The sequence below is a fragment of the Bactrocera dorsalis genome, unplaced genomic scaffold (assembly GCF_023373825.1).
Source record: "Bactrocera dorsalis isolate Fly_Bdor unplaced genomic scaffold, ASM2337382v1 BdCtg166, whole genome shotgun sequence".
In the NCBI taxonomy this organism is placed as follows: Eukaryota; Metazoa; Arthropoda; class Insecta; order Diptera; family Tephritidae; genus Bactrocera; species Bactrocera dorsalis.
Window position 1 is genome coordinate 8,958 of NW_026038217.1, and position 20,827 is coordinate 29,784.

General features: G+C 34.4%; 3 protein-coding genes across 7 annotated transcripts; 2 read left to right on the forward strand and 1 right to left on the reverse strand.

Moving 5' to 3' along the window:
* The first annotated feature begins 1,998 nt into the window (after nucleotides 1–1,998).
* Nucleotides 1,999–2,967, forward strand: LOC105225620 (ribosome maturation protein SBDS). Its single transcript, XM_011204168.4, has 2 exons — nucleotides 1,999–2,237; nucleotides 2,307–2,967. The coding sequence occupies exons 1-2, from the start codon at nucleotides 2,107–2,109 to the stop codon at nucleotides 2,932–2,934; spliced, it is 759 nt and encodes a 252-aa protein (XP_011202470.1). The 5' UTR covers nucleotides 1,999–2,106; the 3' UTR covers nucleotides 2,935–2,967.
* Nucleotides 2,968–3,174: 207 nt separating this feature from the next.
* Nucleotides 3,175–5,410, reverse strand: LOC105225619 (IST1 homolog). Of its 4 annotated transcripts, XM_011204163.4 has the most exons (6): nucleotides 5,107–5,410; nucleotides 4,654–5,045; nucleotides 4,312–4,595; nucleotides 4,107–4,196; nucleotides 3,676–3,738; nucleotides 3,175–3,522 (listed from the first exon to the last, which is right to left on the reverse strand). In XM_011204163.4, the coding sequence occupies exons 1-6, from the start codon at nucleotides 5,286–5,288 to the stop codon at nucleotides 3,307–3,309; spliced, it is 1,227 nt and encodes a 408-aa protein (XP_011202465.2). In that variant the 5' UTR covers nucleotides 5,289–5,410; the 3' UTR covers nucleotides 3,175–3,306. The 4 variants fall into 4 exon arrangements, with proteins under 4 accessions (XP_011202465.2, XP_011202467.1, XP_011202466.2 ...); XM_011204165.4 differs by lacking the exon at nucleotides 4,107–4,196; XM_011204164.4 differs by lacking the exon at nucleotides 3,676–3,738.
* A 694-nt stretch (nucleotides 5,411–6,104) lies between these two features.
* LOC105225617 (uncharacterized) lies at nucleotides 6,105–19,319 on the forward strand. 2 transcript variants are annotated; one of them, XM_011204161.4, is made up of 11 exons: nucleotides 6,105–6,769; nucleotides 7,633–7,758; nucleotides 8,111–8,647; nucleotides 9,199–11,751; nucleotides 11,815–11,926; nucleotides 16,486–16,598; nucleotides 16,656–16,875; nucleotides 16,941–17,133; nucleotides 17,190–17,680; nucleotides 17,739–18,505; nucleotides 18,567–19,319. In XM_011204161.4, exons 2-11 carry the CDS (start codon nucleotides 7,642–7,644, stop codon nucleotides 18,867–18,869), a joined length of 5,406 nt encoding a protein of 1,801 aa, XP_011202463.2. In that variant the 5' UTR covers nucleotides 6,105–6,769; nucleotides 7,633–7,641; the 3' UTR covers nucleotides 18,870–19,319. The 2 variants fall into 2 exon arrangements, with proteins under 2 accessions (XP_011202463.2, XP_011202464.2); XM_011204162.4 differs by lacking the exon at nucleotides 7,633–7,758.
* Nucleotides 19,320–20,827: the final 1,508 nt, after the last annotated feature.

The window sequence follows — 20,827 nt, forward strand, 5'->3', positions numbered from 1 at the left end:
ATAAGTTTTCGATTTAAAAAGTGTAAAATTTAAGTATAATATTGAATTTAAAAATGTTATATATGTATGCGAAGTAGGTGTGTTTACAGCCGATTGAATTTTTAATTTATACTTCGCATGTCACTTCGAAAGAGATGAAATGGACAAAATGGACAAAATTCACCTTTCAATTTGATCACAGTAGTATGTATATAAGATAAAAAGGTTGCGGAAATTTCAGCATTCTTTAGATATAATCTGGTTTTATGTCATTCATGCTTTACCAGTGGAACGCTACGAGGAATCTGGCGGATTGGTCTTGCAACCTGTTTTAATAAAATGCTTCAAAAATTTAGTGTTACTGGTTTGAAATTGTCTTTATAAAACATGGTAAAGTATCTGAGAAGGAGTTGTTTAGCCTTATTTTGATGGACTGTCTCTAGTTCCTCGGTTCAATTATTAATTTCGCACGTCGTGAGTAAACCCAACCACTCATGAAATTTCCCTCAAGATGTTTTTCACAATTTATCACGGCCTTAATTTACTGAGACTGGCGTAATATAACGGGTGGGTCATCAACGTTTTAAATTTGAATTATCTATATTTCGACATTGGGAACGTCAAATGCCATTCGGAAAGTGACAGATATTCAGTAAAAAGTCTCAAATTTTACGAAATGGGTCACTATTCACTAGAAAAAAACTGGGAAATATTGACAGATTGGGCAGAAGATCGTTTGACCGAGCATGGTCAATTTTACCGAAAAATCATTTTTTTCGGACGAGGCTCATTTCCACCTTGATGGTTACGTTAACAAGCAGAATTCTTGCATTTGGGGCACAGAAAACCCGCACGTAATCGTCGAGAAGCCAATGCACCCAGCACGAATCACTGTATGGTGCGGATTTTGGTCTGGTGGAATCATCGGCCCATTTCTCTTCGAAAATGAAGAAGGAACCGCCGTAACCATCAAGCAAATTGAAGAGGAAGACTTGGACAACATTTGGTTCCAGCAGGACGGCGCTACGTGCTATACAGCAAACGCTACACTCAATATTTTACGCCCTATCTTTAAAGTTAAAATTTTAGATGGCCCACCCTATACATATGTATTGTACGCTGGGTTTTGGACCCGGGCGTAAAACACCCCCCATGAAAAGAACAAAACAGCCTCGGATGAGAGATCCTCTTTTGATGACGACCGCTGCAAACGTGGTAAGGATTACGATTTAAGGGCATGCGCCTGGAATGTCCGGTCCCTTAATTCGGAAGGTGCCGCTGCTCAGCTGGATGATGTCCTCGTTAGAGTAAAGGCTGACATTACCGCCGTCAAAGAAATGAGATGGACGGGAGAAGGACTGAGGGGAGTAGGGTTTTGCATTTACTACAGTGACCATATAAAGGAGCGCAAATTCGGTGTGGAATTGGTGGTGGGAGAGAGTCTCCGTCACCGAGTACTGTAATTCACCCCGGTGGATAAACATCTAGCCACAATCCGCATCAAAATGAAGTTCTTCAACATATCGCTTATTTGCACCCACACCTCGACGGAAGGGAAGGACGATGTGACCAAATATGTCTTCTATGAGCGCTTGGAGCGCACCTATGAGATTTTCCACCACCACGATGTCAAAATCGAGCTTAAGAACATTAACGCCAGGGTGGGCAAAGAATTCGTTCGGTAAATTCAGCCTCCATGACGAAACATCCCCAAATAGGTTGAGGCTTATCGATTTCGCTGGGTCCGGAAATGTGGTCATCTGTAGTACTAGATTCCAGCATAAGAAAATTCATCAAGCTACCTGACTGTGTAAACCACTGCTTACACAGGATTTTGATTGTTTGAAGTTCTCTGCTAGAACATTGTCTGCTATCAATCCACCAGAGAACGTTTATCATATAAATATCATATCAACCAGAAACGTAACGTACGCCATTTCACTCGCCACTGAAACATTCTGGCAACTACGAATTGTGGTGTCTGCTTGATTCTGACAGTTAATCGTCAATTCGGTTTTATTCTGACATCCGTGTTCATGATATTAGAAAGTTCTCATTGAAACAATGTGAAATTGCAAACAGAACTTATTATTTGTATTTATAAAATTCTTAAATTAAACTTTTAATATGTCGAAAATCTTTACTCCAACAAACCAGATACGTCTTACAAATGTAGCAGTTGTAAGACTAAAAAAAAGTGGCAAACGATTTGAAATTGCTTGTTACAAAAACAAAGTACTATCCTGGCGGAATAACACGTAAGTATGAGGAGAAATAGTCTGCTTATTTGTAACGTCTTTATTTCTTTTATTCAATTCTATATTCAGAGAAAAAGATATTGACGAGGTTCTTCAGACGCACACTGTTTTCACAAATGTGTCCAAAGGGCAAGCTGCAAAAAAGGAAGAACTAATCAAAGCATTTGGAAAGTCTGATGAAACCGAAGTATGCAAGGAGATTTTAGCAAAAGGAGAACTCCAAGTGTCTGAGAAAGAACGACAATCTGTTTTAGATGCCCAATTAAATAGCATTATAAACAGTGTGGCAGCGTTATGTGTTAATCCCGAAACTCGCCGACCCTATCCAGCAACCATTATTGAAAAAGCGTTGAAGGATGCCCATTTCTCCATTAAAATGAACAAAAATGCAAAGCAACAAACACTGGATGCTATAAAATTACTACGTGAGCATATACCATTAGAGCGCTCACGTATGAAGCTCCGTGTGTCTTTTGCTGGTAAAGAAGGAGGCCATCGGCTAAAAGAGTCTGTTACTAAATTAGCTACTAAAGTTGAGCATGAAGAATGGGATGATGCCACTTTGCATATGACATTACTTATAGACCCTGGGAATTACCGTGTTATCGACGACCTCATACGAAATGAAACAAGAGGCAAAGGACTTGTTGAACTAATCGAGCTAAAGGAAGTAGTGGAAAACGAAGAAATTTTTTAATTTAAATAATATATTCGTTAAAAATTTTTAATATTACATCGCATTTCATTTCTCCAAGTTCAATAATTTTCACATTTTCGATCTTAAACTAGTCGAAGCAAAAATTCCAGATGTTTCTTCTTTTTCCTCGTTTTAAATTAATAATCATTGGCCCGGAAATGCCACTGCCGACCGATTTTGATAATACCGTAATTCTGCGTCGGTGTTCTTATTAGGAGTGAGTGAATTAAAATATCCAGGTTTATCATTATATTATTAACAATTTAATATATATATATATATATATTGGTGATAATATGGTTCATGTTCAACTTCACTCTTATACAAACATATAATATTCTACAATATTTCGAATCCTAAATAGTATTGCGTTTATTTGCGTTTTTTCAAATTTTCAAAACGACGTGACAGATCGTCGAAATCTATGTCGTCGTTATCGGTGTTGTTGGGTTTGTTTTCATCACTCGGCATATCAGGCATCTCCTGAGGAACATTGGGCAAATTTGGTATGTCTGAAGAAGCTGGTGGTGCACTTGGACCCGGAGGAGGCAATTTTTGTCGTGGTTGTGGTTTTGGCTTATTTTTGTCCTGAAATTAAATATAATGTATCCAAGATTTATTCTCCTGAGTGTTTGAAGTACGCTATGTTGCACCATTTTATGCCAAATAGCGTTAGTATCCATATATTTCAAAAAATCAAAGACAAAAATTATAAAATTAAAATGAAAGAAAAAAAACTACCTGCATATTTACAGGATTAATTGATGTATATCGTGGTGGGGGGTCATCATATGGTTTAGGACGCTGGTTTTGAGGAAAATTAAAAAAGCAATAATTTAGAAAATACAGCAAATTATTGATAGAATCCGTTAATAATAATTCATCCATTCAGATGAAATACATGACAATTCAAAAAAGCTTAAAAAAGGACATGCAAGCCAATATATAATTTTACAATGAAACTTATACTAGTAATGTGAATAGATTAATAAGTTTGATACGATTTATCAAATACTAATAAAATTAGTAGAAATCATTAGGAAGTTAATAAAGAATGTGAACACGGAAATGGTAAGAATCGGTGAAACAAACTAAATTAAACAATGTTTTTGACAACAACTATAAAGTAGTTTAAATGATGTAGTCACTCAAATACGTGTATGTAATCATACCAAAATATTTTCATCAGGACTGTTTTCGGTGTAATTACAAGAAGTTGCGCCTTCTGCTGCATTTGACGAAAGGTCATTGGTCAACTCATTCTAAATATGTTATTGCAGTAAGAGGGTTGTGTTATAAAAGCAAACAAAACAAAATTTTCATGCAGTTTTGTAAGATTGGTAAAATTTTCAATTAGTCAATAGTTTATATACTCACATTTATAAATGAAGTATTCAAATCCTTTTGTTCATAACTAGATTGAGTTGGAGGTATATTGTAAGAAAATGGATGTTGTGGATGCCCTCCACTAGCACCACCAGCTTCAGACCCTTGACCATATGGAGGTGGATAATTGAATGGTTTCGCTACTGGTGGGTCAGGCAATGGAGGAAGCGACGGATATCCAATGAATCCCATTTGTGGGGGTGGTCCTACGGCTCCACCGCCTCCAAGATTGTTTCTATCCGATAAATCAATCAAGTGAGGCTGTACCTCAGCTCCTAATTAAATATATATATATTAATACAAAAACGACTGGAACCATATAGCTTAACAAACCATTCGAAGTTTCGTCCTGCATAACTTGTGGATCGGGTTCATACTCAATGTTATAATTTTTTGCAATTTCAATTAGATATTTTTCAACAAGAAGTTTCGGTGGTGCTTGCAATTGAAGTTTGTTCATTAATTTTCCGGACACATGATGCTCTCCAGTGGCAGTGCGTGAATGCTCCGCAAATTGGGGACCATATTTAGTAATAAAAATGTCGGAAATCACCTTGAGTTCAGCTACATCACTTTGCAGACGAGGACACACCCAAACCAAACTAGATACCGCTTCTGCTATTCCATCATCTAGTTCTTTCATCTGAGTAATTAATCCAAATCGCGCAAGCACCAAATCGCAGTACATTTCTATTATTTCCATAGCTTCCACAAGATAATCCTCACTTTTGGATAAGACACACTATTATACCATCAAATAATATAATTAATTAAACATTAAATTACCGAATTATATGCTCCACACGAATACGAGCTCTTTCAGTTTTCCCTGTAGCCAAATAGTCGGCAATTTCTTTTCGAGCCTTTTGTGCTAGTTCTGCCTTTTTCTTTTCAAGCAATTTAAGGCGATTTAAAGCCAGACGAAGGTTTGTCTTTAATTTCGTATAGTTCGGTCCACTAGAGAACATTTTTAATATTTAAATAATTACAATACCAACGAACAAGAAATAACTAAATCGAAACTTTAATAAAAACAAGTAGTTTTCAAGTGACTCATTTAGATTAAACTCGCTCAAATGACGCAAATATTTAGAAAAGTAAAAAATGACGGTTCAATATAAATATTGCCGTACTGAAGACTTTTAAGCGCATTTGTTATTGAATTAAACTACCCGTATAATTTTCTCATTAGCAACTTTTATTATTTTATTTATTTTTTCAAAATTGAATCTCAGTAAAATAAATACTTCATAATTATATGTGTTTAAAAACTATATCCACTTCTTCAAGAGATTAACTAACAAAATTATTTTAGTATATTTCTATTTGGAATATATCTAGTAGCAGACAATCCTGACTTTTGCAAAATTTAGGAAATATTTTCTGCCGCTAAATATCAGAAGAGAACTTCTACCTATATAACTTTAAACATTAGGTTAAATAATTAATTTATAAGGAAAAGCTGAGAACTTAAATATAAATATTTATGTAGAATATGGGAACAACTATAGTTAGATATTTGTTTACATTTTTACTTATAATCATTAGTTGGATTAAAAAATTCTGAATATAATATTAATAGATATCGATTAAGCCAGTAAAGAAGCATTTTAGGCTTTATATATACGGTCATACATTCTAATTTTGTATTATAATTTTTTTTTAAATTTTCAATTGGTAGTAAATTGTCAGCTGGCAACAATGCGGGAGTGCATAAAGAATGGAGATTAAAAGGAAATTATGAACCAAAAATCAAATGTAAAAGCTGTCATTACAAACGTCACTGTGAACATATATATACACAAACTATCTGACGGTCGCTTCAGGTTGAGTTTTAAACGATTGCTTGTGGAGAATCTTCGGTTATAAACGGGAAAATATTGTTAAAACTAATTATAAAGCAAATGTATTATAATCAGAATATTGTGTTGTTGACCTATACAATTTTAAGAATAAAATGTTATCGCGGGTGTTCAATATTAAGAAATAACGTTTTGTGGTACCTCTTTTTCCTACTGGTAAAATATAAACGTAGTAGTGGGACCACTTGCCATGCCAAAACAAACGACTCGAAATGTCATTTGATAATTGTTTGCATATTTCTTATTATGCAGAAGGGATGAAGAGAAAGAGAAAATGTCAAAGTGATTTTACTACGTAGGTGTCGCTGTGATAAAGCGGTGGCTACCTTGTACGCGTTTTCGAAGTTCGAAATTTCGAAAACGTTCAACAGAAAATGTCACTCGTCGCGGTGCGGTGCGAGGAAGTTTACTCCATTTCCACGCCATATTTGATTTCACGAAAGAAGAAAGCAATTTTTGTGTGAAACTTAATTTCAATTTCGTAGTAATATTTGGAGTTCAACAAAATGAGTTTTATGTAGAAACAACGTAGAAAACTATTGGTCCTGCAAAAATAAATCGTTGGGTACGATACTGTGCCATTAAATGTGAGTTTTCCGTAATTAATATTGTGTAATGTAGAAAAAGTTTAGTGAATGTTTATGTAGTGGTTGTGTATCAATTTGTTCACAAGCCGAGGTCGTATATGTATGTAAATACAGCCGAATGCTTCCAATAGTACTTAATGTGAAGTTAAATTCCGAGACGTGATCCTTAATATTATATAGTATAAGAAAATTTAAATTGCAAAAAAATTAAGATTTTTAATATTATGTGCTTATGTATGTAAAAATATATTCAATATGTGCTTCATAGAAGACAATTTATGTACCTATTATTGAAGCTGGAATATTCTTCTGCCACCAAATAGTATTTGGTAAAGTAGAATACTCTAGGTGCTTTACTTTTAAATAAAATTCTTATTAACAGTTGTTTTACTGATGTTCTTTATGTGTGCTATGTTATAAATACATATTTGTATTCCAAATAAATATTAAAAAAATGGCACACGTGCATAAATTAGTAATGCGAGACACTTTAAAAGAAATAGATATGGACGATATATTTAGAAACAAATATTTAATGTTAAATGTAAATTTGATAATAATTAATAACTAAATTCAAGAACGAATAGTATAATAACTAATGATAAAAATGCCTTGAAAAATGTTGTTTTGATATCTTTATAAATACATATTCCGCCTGGAAAGAACATCTTACGAGTACATAGGATTTCGTTGACTATACTATACATAAAATCAAAAGAAGCATAATAATTTTTTAGTTAAAATAACATATCTTTCACATACCATTAATAGAAAGGAAAAACGGCCGAATCAAATTTAAGCTTTAATAGTTAATGTAGACTATAGTAAACAGAAATATATATTTTACCTGTTTTAATTTACAGAAAGTCCAAATGGCGCAATATTACCAAATACAAAACCTTGAAGATTTAAAGCAAATCTACACAGATGTGCAAGTTGTTCACGTTGCTAGTGAAGATGTTGGAGTCGGAGGCCATAACCGACCTCAGGTTATTATATTTTTACCTATCAAAACATTTCTTTAAATAAATAAATAGTAATGTTTATCAAGCTTCAAACACAGATAATTCTAAATTAAATACATAAGTAACTTTCGTTAAAATTTGCAATCAAACACCAAATTTAGAAAATGTTTAAATAATAAAATATATTATTTTATTTTAGTACTGTTACAGCCTAATATCCCGGCCACTCAGAATCAAAACATAAAACAATAATATTTACTTATTACCTTACTTATATATTTGTTTCTGTTTTATTGTGGTTTTGTTAATGTTTCTTTGTTTTTGGATTATTATTTACATATATTTGGGTTTATAAAACTTTCAATTACTTTTCCAGCAATTACTTCTGCCGGATGATCAACTGATGTTGAACGAAGGGCAGCAGGTAGTTTATCAAACTACAAGTGTACCAGCACAGCAGCAATACCAGCAGCAGCCCACAGCTACAACTACTCAATATATAATAGGAGATGAAATCTCGCAACAGCAACAACAACAAACAGTTCAACATCAGCAACAAGTTATGTATGACCATCATCATCAACAACAGCAGCATTATGTACATGAGAGCCAACAGTTGCAGCAGGATCACCACCAGTTGGCCCAGCAAACACAACAACAGACGCAATTATATTATACCACCGAGCAAATATTACAACCGAATTCCTTAGTACAGCAACAACAACAACAGGAGATGCAACATCAACAGCAACAACAGCAACAATTACATGTTCAACAACAGCAATATCAACAGCAGCAGCAACAACAGCAACAAATTGTACATCAGCACCATTCAATGCCGACGCCACAACAAACTCAACAAATAGTTTATCGGATGCAACCCCAGCAACAATCACAAAATCAACAAACTCAAGTAAGATATAACCGCTAGCAATTTGGCATGAACTAAAGTGATTTTTTTTTTTTTGGTTTTTAACAAAAATTTTAGTTATTGACATTTTCAAAGCAATAGAGCGCCGATATATTCTCAATCATGATATTCAGCTAAATCTCAGATCAGTGTTAATTCTAACGTATCATTTCCCAATAGGTCACTCACAACTAGCATATCCTATTTCGGACAAGAACATTTTGTAATGAGATATAAAAATAATTAAAACCACGAATTTTTACTTACTTCACTTTCATTTTATTAAGGACCATCTTACTACGAAGACGAACTATTGAGTTGCTTATATTGAGAATAGGAAAGCAAATTTTAGTGTCATATGATACAAAATAACTATGCAGAAAATTAACGGTTTTTAAATTTAAGACAAGTTGAAAAGATAAATACTTAAAAGCAACAAGCCAAACATTAAACTTTTTTTTAATTTGTAAACTAATGCACCTTAATGTGTAATGTGTGAAGTTTAAAGAAACTTTGAATCTAAGCCCCATGTTGATTAAACTATCTCATTTCAGATGCTTAACAATGCACATGTTATATTACAACAACCATCGGGGCAACAGGTATTAATTCAGTCACCACAACATCCAGAAATAATTATGCGTCAATCAATGCCACAGCAACGTATTATATACAATACTAATCGTGTACTGTATACACCGCAACAGCAACAGCAACCTCAAACTCAAACGATTCTGCAGCAGTCTCCACAAACGCATCAGCAACATCCTCAGCAGCAGCAACACATACAATTACAAGCAACTCCCACGACAAGTCCAATTCACACAACAACACGTTTAGTTCAGGCGAGAGTTGGTGCTTCGCCACAAGAAACGGCACAACAACATCAACAAACGCCAACGCAACAAAATGTTGTATTTCATCCTATTCAAGCAACTACTGTCCAAAATCCTCAACAGTTGAAACCCCAAATACAACAGCAATCTCAAATGACAATACAGCAAACACCGCAACAACATTTAGTGGCCTCAACCATGAGTGGAGGGGTATCCGGTGGTGGGGTTATGCGTGGTGCTATTCGTAATAAATCACCACGAGGAGGTGGTGCTCTTGGAAGTACTCATACTTTAATCGCACGTATGCCAGTTACTACAGTAGGTCGAGCTATACGACCTCCATTAGTAACACCAATACAGTCAACACAAAATCCCAGAGCAACCAGGCCTAGGGGGGGAGCTGCTGGTGGTGCACGTGCACGTGGAGCGGCTCGTGGAGCACGTGGAGGTGCTGTAATTGCTAGTAGAAACACACAGGCAGCCACACCAGTAGTACAACCACAACAACAATCACAACAGTTGCAAGCTCAACAACAAATAACTCCATCTCAACAGATCATCCAAAATGCAATGAACAAAAACATAACAATTTTAAACCAACAAGGGCAAGTAAAGCATATTTACCGAAATATTGGTGATAGTCAACAGCAACAATTGCAATTAGTAACGGGTACATCGCAGGCGCAACAGCGTTCAACACAAATAGTTGGAGCACGTTTCCGTACTCCAGTAGTGTCCACCAGTGGGAATACGAATAGTGGTAACAATTCCAACAGTAGTGGTAATAGCAGTGGCAATTATGAATTAGATTTAGAAGATAGCATTCAAGCAGTAGTAGTAAAGAAAGATCAGCAAAAACCGCCGGGATCGACCTCCAACATTGCTAACCCTGTGGGTACTACTCTGACAAGTTACTTTGCCAAAGATGACGATGATACACGCTTAGTGCGGACTCAGAACGGCGCGTGTATCACCTTAGCTGAATATCGCAAAAGACATCCCCCTAATCCCGGCTCAGCTGGTACAACGACAACTACTATTTTGCAAATGAAAACACCATTGCGAGCAAGCGGACCTCCTTCCTCAAACAAAATACTACCAGCGCATTCGTCCGGAAATACTGGAATAGTCCCAGTTGCACGAGTTGCTCCTCAACCAATTCAGTCGACTCAGCAAACGCAACAATCTCAAACAGCGTTGACAACGACAACATCGTCGTCAGCTGTGCATCGCACATCACATAATAACTACGAGATTCATACACAACATGTTATGCAGAATAGGAATAATACGCAAATGGCCGAAAAGGATAGAAACAGTGCCAAAATGTTGGTTATATTAGTGTCAGGTGAACAGCGGCTGATAACCTTCACCTTGCCACGAGAATCATGTACCGTTCAAGATTTACTTGAGCAAGTAGGCGTGCCTTTTGATAGTTCGACCACTATACAATGCGTAGAAAATCCCGGTGCAAATATCGATTTTGTTGTAACGGTCGGTTTTTCGGTTCAGGAATCTGCCAGCGAACTAATATCTCGTGCCGAACAAACTTTGCAAATGAATAGACAACAGGATCCAATGGGTGGCAACAACTTATCAACATCTAATACTTCTTCAGGTGGTAGTAATACAGGAAATACAAATGTGCCGCAAGGAACTGTTGGTCAGTCAGCAGTAACAACAAATTATGGAAATTTGGCAAGTAACCCAGCTCAAACACCCAGCGCAGTTGTTAACGAATCTACACATAAAGATGCAAATAACAGTAATGCCGCAGCAAATACTACTAAAAACAACTCTAGTTCATCCTCTAACACAACGGAGGATGTTCCACGTAAAATTATACAAGGATTTCTTGCTGTATGTCAAAGCTGTGGCTTCAGCGGGTATGATCATGCTAAATGTGAACGATGTAAACGAGTTTTTCTCGAACCGCCAAAGCGAGTTCCTTCTGTCAAGAACCTAGGAAATAACGCTTCAATGGCAGTGGATTCGACTTTGTCAAAGTCGATTTCCAACAGTGAATTTATGGCAAGTGATAAACGACGAGGCAGTGACGCATTAGCACGCTCTCAAGCTAAAAATGCGCTAAATTCCTACGGTAGCACCGGTAGTACTACTTCGGCGCGAGGCCGCGGAGGTCTTAGCGCCACTGCACGCGGACGCGGCTCACGTAGTGGCCGTCGAACAGCCGAAGTAGAACCTGTAATTCTTACACTTAGCAGTGACGAGGAGGAAGACGATGAATCATCAAATAAGGTGTCTGGATCGGTAAGCATATTATAAATAATTTTATGTTGCAAATCAAGACATTTTCCGAATTTGAATTTACAGTTTTCTACAATGTCCAATGCTGCAAATTCTTCAGCCTTTAAAACGCCAACTTACGAACCCTTGAGTTTTGAACACAGCATGCCAGATTTAGATGAAAATGCAATTTACGCAGGTGAGTGGTTTTGCTACATACTTAAATATAAAATGTTAAAATATCCACTTACACTGAAAATATTGCAAATTAATAGGGTGCATAAATAAAATGTTTTAGGTATCTAAGTCTTACCGTTAAAATATGGTACCTTATTCTTGCACATCATCTTTCCCTATATTACTTTTAGAACTTTAAACTTTTAATTCAATAAAAATTTATAAACAAATCCATGATACAATAATTTGAAGGCAGAGCTTTATTCTAATATTAATAGTTTTTGGTACCAGATGTATGTATGAACATACGTATGGTCATTTTCCAGAAATAATTCAAATTTGGTTTTCTCCATGTATAAATATATTTCTGAACTATTCTGAATAATAAAAGAGATGAGTTTAAAGGACACAGCGATATTAAAGAATTGAGAAATAATGTAAAGAAAAAACGATAAAAAATGTTAATTTTGGTTACACCGAAACTACAATATTCTTTACTTTGTGGAGTTTGCTGTGCATAAAAAGAGGTGGTTAGATCCGATGAATGAGCAGCTTCTTGAATAGAAAGGGATGTGCACATAATGAGAAACTAGTTCTCGTAAAGGATACCGAAAAATCCCTTTACTTTAAAAAATATATAAAATATAAAAACCAATTAAGAAATCGGAAAAATGATTCGAACAAATAGTACCTTCTTCTCAAAATTTCAAAATTAACATCACCAAATATCAAAAATGTCTGAAAATTTAAAAGATATTTCAATCAAATGTAGTTCTTGACGGTAATTTGGCCTGGGGCTAAAAATGAAAAAAAAAAACGATTCAAAACTTATAGGATGCACATATTTAATAAAGGGATTTTATTGAACTAATACGTTGTCATAACTCACATATTGTCTGATATATGCCATACAAAGTCACCCGGAAGTTCGAAAATCTTTATATTAGGTATAAGGGGACAAAGGGAAACATTGGTCCAATTCAACCGAACTATAGTCACTGGGGTCCAAACATTCGTTACACAGTTTTTTTTTTGGATTTGAACCATTGGAAAGTGAAAGAATCGAGTGAAATTTAAATACTATATGGGAAGTAGGTGTGGTTATTGTCCGATTTCGTCCATTTTCTTATTGTATCATAGGAATAAGAAAATAATGTGACGTACTTCATTTTGTCGAAATCGGTCGGTCGGGTCCAGTGGCACGGCCCATCGTCCAATTATCACACCCGCTCTAATAAAGCCCTCTCATACCATATCGGAGATAAATTTTAATTTATTGATTTGTTGAGCTTTAAGTAGTTTTTAACAGTACCGTTACATGGTGAGTGAGCGGGGTTATCTTCCGATTCCATCAATTTTCGCACTTTATAGGTTCTCTAGTAATGGCGTTTATTGGGCGTGGCAGTGGTCCGGGTTCATCCATCTACGAAGATATCGCAATTTTTACTCAAGTTGCAGCCTGCACGGTAGAACAAACGGATATGCAGATAGTCGGCCGGATTTCGACTTTTCTCGTCATCCTGATAATTTAAATCTACCTTGCTTAGTTTTAGGTGATAAGTACAACCGTTAAGTGAGCAAAACTAATATACTCTGTTGCAGTGTATTCCAAATATAAAAATTGTTAGCACTTTGTAGCGTGCCCTTTGTTGTCTAATACAGCTGCACATCTTCTAGACATAGACTCAATTAGGCTAAGGCAAGTGTTCTGTGGAATAGAGTAGCTCCTCTTGAATCTTCTCGCAGAGTTCCTCTTTATTTTTGGTTTAATAGGTCCAATCTTTTCCTCAACGATTCCATAAATTTTCGATTGGGTTCAAATCTGGTGATTGTGCTGGCCAAGCCTTAACATCAACACGATGATCTGAAAACCATTTTTTTTTTTCAAGACTTCGGGTCTTGTATGTTTTGGGTCATTGTCTTGATGGAATTGCCAAATTAAAGGGATATTCCGTTCAATATATGGGAGCATGACTTCATCTAAAATATTAATAACTTTGTAATTGTTACAATTAAAACAATTTGGTTTTAGTTATATCTTTGCTTTACTTTATGAAATCGAAATATAATACTTATATCGAAAATATTTAATTCCGAATATTAAAACTGAAATTTTGTTCAAAACAAGAAATAACATTTTATTTAATAGGTGTAAAATATTTTTTTATAAATAAAAATATGTCTTATCAAAGGCAGTCATTGTGTCCTTTATCCAAAATAAAAGACCAACGCCTTGCTAAAAGAAACATCTCCACACTATTATGTTTCCTTCCATGTTTAATTGGCTTTGTGTGGACCAACAATGGATTTTTTTACATTTAGTCCGGCGGACAGTTCTTTTACAAACATTTCGGGGAATATTAATCTTAACTTCATTACTGAATAAAATATTTCGCCACTTTTTTGCTACGGTGGGACCAGGTTCTGTGACAAAAGCTTTTCGTGTCTGTATGTGGACGTTTGGTAGAAGAGGAATTTTTTGGCTTTACGTCTGGTAGGTTACCGACTAATTGAAACCGAATTTTTCGTTAGTTAGCATCTAGTCTAACTTTGTCGTGTAGCTTTTTGTCATTAGAAGCGTGCGGCGATCATTATTTAGGCCAGTTTTTATTGAACTACCACGAGTTTCCTTTTATTTTTTTTTTAATTAATTAATTACCATTTGATGAAAAAAGTACCAGCTAAACTGACACCTATTATTTTGACCGTAAGTGTATGTACTTCAATAAAAATTAATAATTAATCTACTAATGACAAACAATTCAAGATATTTACAAAATTAATATTCCAATGGAAGTAAGCAGAAATATTTTAGGACTGTAATCCATTATTGATTCTAAAGCGTCATACAAAATATTAGAAATCATAAATTCGTAAATATTTTTAACATAATGCCAATTATATTTATTTAAATTTGTAGCTGCTAGTAGCTACCTACCAGGAATGCAAAAAACGAAAAAGCAAAGAAACGAAAATCCTAACCTCAAAAAAATCACCCGTTATAATAGAAAATACTAAAATCACATGAAAATTAATCCAACGAATTTTTATTTTCACAATTCAAAACACATGTGTTTAACACATTTTTGATCTCTGCTTAGTATTCTCTTGACTTTTGTTCTCTTCTGCTAAATTTTTGGGTTAAGGAACGCTTTTCCAGCAGAAACTTGAATAGCTAGTGATAGTTAGCAGATAAGAAACAGAATTATTTTTATGAAAATAGGAATTAAATTTTGGTTTCATAAAGGTGTTAAAATTAAGTGAAATTCATTAATGTTACTCTTTCATTTATCATATTTGTGACCTTAACACAATTCTTCGTTTCGAAGATACCTATGTATATACATGTATACATACATATGTACATACATTTGTACCATGCTTCAATTATAGAAGCTTGTGTCGATACGGAGCATGATTCCTCTTACGAAAGAAGTGGTTACAACATAATGTCAATTAATTTTATTCTTTTGATGATTCTGTATAAGTTACAATCTATTCGTATTCAATTATCATTTAAAAAGAGAATTTTCATTGGTTGAAATTTTCATTTTTGGTTCATAAAACGGCTGATTTTGACGTTATTGATCCAAACACTTTAGTCAAATTGTTGACCTTTTGCAATAGATTAAAAGGTCTTAGCAAGTAATATTTTCAATACTAATTATTGATTAACTTTTGAGTGTTTATGTGATATGGTTGGAAAAGAAAGAGCGGTCTTACAGTTCTCGTTTCTTCAGTTTTTGATTGTCTTGTCCTTTTAGAGAACTCTTCGCCATTAGAAATAGGTTAATTTCAAAAGGCATCCAAAGTCAACCGAAAATAATTATATATAGTCACCTGAAATGCAAAATCTCAAATGTCAATTAGTTTGTTTTTACGAGTTCCCATTGTAAGAATATTATATATAAAAAAATTATAAACAGTGAACATTAACATCGCACTCTATATTAACATATGTATTTGTATAACTTTAAGCTTATTTATGAATAAGTAAATGTTAATATAAGAAATAAAAAACAAGTATGAGAACAAACTATTATATTGTTTGTAAAAGTAATGAAACGTGATATTTGATTCTTTTTTTTTTTACTTTTACTTTTGGTAATTTTTTGTTATTATTCGGTATGGCAATGCTCTTCATCTTGTTCGAATTCATTTCTTTTGAATGCCGTCAGATGTCGCTTCTGACACAGGTCGTCGCCATCACTTGACGAAGTTAAAATCAAAGTAAAGTCGGAAAATTTGATAAAGCCAATAGCTTGGAGAAAATTAATCATATTGTCGTAAAATTGTTGTTAAGATCAATTTTAATGCATAGAAAAGTGTAATTAAAGGAACAGACAAAGCAGAGCGATGGAATTGGAAGGTAGAAATTTAAATTAACAAATTCACGAAACGTTCACAATTATTACCTCTGCTGCTTTAAACGTCATTCGAAAGAACAGATGAAAAACGTGTGATAGTAGCAATTTCTTATTCCGCAATTGTATTTATTATAACATTGTGAACAGAACTTATTTACATTTAATAGACGCATCATTAAAAACGGAAGAAATTAACCATTTGTTTTACTTACAGATTTTCAACGTGATGATGTGACTGATCTATCTAATTGTACCGATAAGCTAAGTACGGCGTTGCAGTGCAAAGTTGTACGAATAGGAACATACCGCTATGAGCCAAAGGAGCCGGTAAGCTTTTTTGATGTACCCAAAATATACATGTGTAAAACGGTGTTTTGTTTTCAGGTGACATTCACATCGAAAGGTGTCTGCCTTGTAGCTCCTTTGGTTAATAATCCAAATGATAGTTTCCCTTTGCATATACATAAAAGGGAAGTTGTAAAAATTATTGCACATTTCTCGAAAGTTTCGGAATCTATGCTGTGTTTCTACACTTTACGTAATTGTGCCCAGTACATAAAGAACAGTTTACAAATGAAGGACAATGGCACAACGCTTGATGGCTGTAAATAACACTGTTAATGCAAAATTGAAAATTGTTTGCTTATATTTTCTTTATGTTTTTATTAGCTGCTTATTTTTCACCCAATGGTCCATACCAAGTTCGTAAAATAATTCTGCAATTTAGTTCATGCTCGGATCAATCACGTAATGTAATAAAATCAATTTGGGATTTCTTCGATGAAATATCTGACGTAGATGCACAAGACCTTTTACAACGTGCAGAAGCAACTGATAGACAAATATCAAATAAAACTAACGAGTATGTTTCTGTAAAATATTCCGTCACAATAGACCTAATAATAATTTACATTACAGAGCCGCATCCACAACATGTGTAACCACGACCCAACTAAACCCTAACGAAATAAAACAATTGCTGATTTATCCACCCGGTAAAGGTGGCATTTCGATCAATACCGAAGACTATCTTTGCCTTGCCACGGACCAGTATTTAAACGATATAATAATCGACTTTTATTTAAAATGGGTTCATAATAATGTGGTACCAGAGGCGCAGCGTGAACGTGCATTCATTTTCAGTACATTCTTTTATAAACGCTTAACGACGCTGACACGGCATCATCATAACCCAGATAAAGATGTTAAACAGACTGCAGCGCAAAAACGGCATGCTCGTGTTCAAAATTGGACAAAGAATGTTAATCTATTTGAAAAGGACTTCATCATTATACCAATTAATGAGCAATCGCATTGGTTCCTAGCTATTATATGTTTTCCTACGATGAAAGGTCCTGTAACATATGATACTAATATCCCAGTGGAGCCTCAACAATTAAAAAAACAAAGTAACTATATATCATTTAAGCTTTTCAATTCTTATTAATAATGAAATTATCTTGATAGAAGGGAAAAAGGTCTCGCTGCAAATTGGTAATACGACAATTACACCACTCTCCAAACGGGATAGCAGTACGATGTTAGCAGAAGTGTGTGGAGTAGGTGATGATGACAGCGAACGTGATGAAGCAGAAGGCGACGAAAGTGATTTAGCATCAGATGATAGCGATTTTGACAGTGGTGCAAGCACTTCGGCTGTATCTGCTACAATAAGTGGAGGGCTGGCGGCATCCAATAATAATTTGTCAAATAGCAATACAAGTATTAGCGGAATTAAATCTCAAGCAATTAAACAACCGTTAATATTAATTTTCGATTCTCTGGCGGGAGCTTCTCGTAGTCGTGTTGTTGCCACATTACGAGACTACCTGACCTGTGAATATCGAGCTAAAATGTCAGATGTTACTCCTCACGTATTCAACAAAGATAATATGCCAGGGCATTGCGTGAAAGTGCCACAGCAAAATAACTTCACAGATTGTGGTCTATACCTATTGCAATATGTAGAACATTTTTTTAAAGATCCAATTAGAGACTACAGACTGCCAATCAAACAGTTGAGTAATTGGTTTGATACATTAACAGTAACGCGCAAGCGCGAAGACATTTCGCAACTATTGCAACAGTTAATGAATGAGAGAAATGGACCAAATCATCAAGTTATTTTGCCGGAAATACCATTGCCCACTTCAAATGGACAGCTTGTCGAACCCCCTGAGGGATTTAATATTGAATTCGAAGAGGAGGAAACTGGTGAAGACGCTGCAGAAGAGGTATATATTTTCTTTTTATTATTAAAAATGATATTTTCAATTAAATTTGAAAATATTTCAGGATGATGATAATACGGATGTGGATGGTACACCGAACGATGCGGACGGTACTGCTAGTAGTACACATACGGATGAACTGGTTAATGTTAAAATACCAACTACAAAAACGGCGACAACAACAACAGCCCTAGTTCCAACCCAAGGACGAAAAATTGTCGTTAAGAGGCGATTGCAACAAGTGAGCAGCGCAACAGTTGGTAATAATAATAGCGAAAATTTAAACACAACAACGTCGGTTGTAACGGGAGTTGCGGGGCAAAATATACGTAGTGGGAACCAAGCTAAATATCGCAAATTCGAATAAGTTACATCACTTATGTACATTTGCAGATTGAATTATAAAACTCTATATTAGCGTTTCATTATGACTGCAGAGTTAGAAGCACCAACTCGTCTATTTAATAATATATGCATTAGTTTAGTGAATGCTGACACTTATATTTAGTCCCCAGCTATTTTGTTGTGTTATCTTCGTTGATACGTGTGCTTTATAAGATAGTTTTATATATCTTAAGCTACTAAATAATTTATATGTGTATAGAAAGGAAAGAATGAAAACCTTATCAGTAAATGAGTACCATTAGAATTTGGTTTAAATATATAGATTTATATACTAAGTAAATAACGGAACCCTTATAAAAACAAAATTCATTTTTATTGTATAGAATTTTATTTTTAAATTTGATACGTTATTCCTACTGAAAATAAAAACCACAAATTCTAATTTTTAACTAAATAATTTGTTGCAAAAATATTGTCATTCTGTTTTGCTTTTACTGATAATACTAAAACTTTTTTATATTGAAGTAATAAACATGGATGTTTTTTGCTGGACAAAATTCTATATTATTAATACATAAGCATTGTATATAATGGGGTTAAATAAATGTAATGAAATTAATTTTTAATATATAAAGTAGAATAAATATTCGTATGTATATTTAAAAAAATGTTAAATACGTGCGAATTACATCAAAAGGTTTTGAAATCGATCTCAAAGTACGGTTTATAGTCCGCGTTGCTGTGCTATCAGCTGATAAAGTACTTTGGTTGTGTCCCTTGTCTACACAATAATTGGTAATGTCACCCTGAGCGAAGTAATATTGCTACTTACATGTTACAAACCAATCCAGCATGAGGAGGGATATCTTCTAAAAATGTGTTCTATTTCGAAATGGTTCTTTAGTTTTATTTTATAATAGATAGCCATTTAAGGACTTGGTCATATACGTATGAGTACATACATGGAAGTCTCAAATGTGGGATAAGAAAGAGCAACCTTTTTTTTTTGGTTAAGCATGTAAGTTATGCATACATGGGAGTGTCGAAGTGCACATATAGTGCATAAAAGGTTATGAAAGATAATAAATAATACTATTCAGAAGCATCTTGAAAGTGATTCATTTAAGTCAGATGTAAATTTGATTAACTTTAAATGCAGTAATTGAAAAGAATGAGTACATTTTTATATGTAGTAGCATAAAATGGAAGGTTATGTCGTAATTGAAAAATGGTATACATGGTACATACAAAAACATTCCCTGCCATCGTGTGTTGTCCCTCTTTTAATATGTTTGCATGTACATTGCATGTAAATTTTGAACGGTTTTCCATGTATGTACACGGCAAAAGTAATTTCTAAGGTTAGCTACAGCAAACTTTCGTGCAAATTGTATATAAATGGGTAAGTATATGTGTGTGGGGTGTGTTTCCCTACTTATATGCACTCATATGTGTGCATTTATGTATATAAATATGGTACATATGTAATTGCTAAAGTTTCGAATTCATATGCCTAGCATTCTTGTTATTCGATCAATGCACTCGCTCTACACATTTGGAGTACTCACAACCTGTCGTAAAGCATCGTAAAATTACAAATTTTTACACTTGTTTAAAAAAATTGTTGTTGGATTTCATACAAAAATGAGTTTACACATTTACAATTCTCAATGCTATGTTTTCGAATCGTTATACATACATAACTTATGTACAACTTTATGAGACTTGTGAAAATCCTAATTGATTGAGAAAATTCTAATCAGAAGCTTTTAGTTCTGCAAAGAGAAGAAGGTAAACAGATAGGAAGATAAAAGGTAAATAGATTATAGCATATATCACAATTATTCAAATTTCTGTCAATTGAAAGTGAACTTTTGACACTTTTGATGTGCAGGGTAAGATTTTGACAGATTGTCAAAGAATGTTAATTAAATAATTAAATTATTGGTAAATGTTCAGGAGAGCGCCTTTCCCGAAAAC

Excerpts from the sequence above, each read along its gene's own strand:
- LOC105225620 (XM_011204168.4), top strand. The coding sequence starts at position 2,107 with ATGTCGAAAATCTTTACTCCAACAAACCAGATACGTCTTACAAATGTA. Across the intron at positions 2,238-2,306 it reads CTATCCTGGCGGAATAACAC|AGAAAAAGATATTGACGAGG; the intron begins GTAAGTATGAGG and ends TTCTATATTCAG.
- LOC105225619 (XM_011204163.4), bottom strand. The coding sequence starts at position 5,288 with ATGTTCTCTAGTGGACCGAACTATACGAAATTAAAGACAAACCTTCGT. Across the intron at positions 4,596-4,653 it reads GCAGGACGAAACTTCGAATG|GAGCTGAGGTACAGCCTCAC; the intron begins GTTTGTTAAGCT and ends ATATTTAATTAG. Across the intron at positions 3,523-3,675 it reads TTAATCCTGTAAATATGCAG|GACAAAAATAAGCCAAAACC; the intron begins GTAGTTTTTTTT and ends ATTTAATTTCAG.
- LOC105225617 (XM_011204161.4), top strand. The coding sequence starts at position 7,642 with ATGGCGCAATATTACCAAATACAAAACCTTGAAGATTTAAAGCAAATC. Across the intron at positions 11,752-11,814 it reads CAAATAAGGTGTCTGGATCG|TTTTCTACAATGTCCAATGC; the intron begins GTAAGCATATTA and ends TTGAATTTACAG. Across the intron at positions 11,927-16,485 it reads TGAAAATGCAATTTACGCAG|ATTTTCAACGTGATGATGTG; the intron begins GTGAGTGGTTTT and ends TTTTACTTACAG.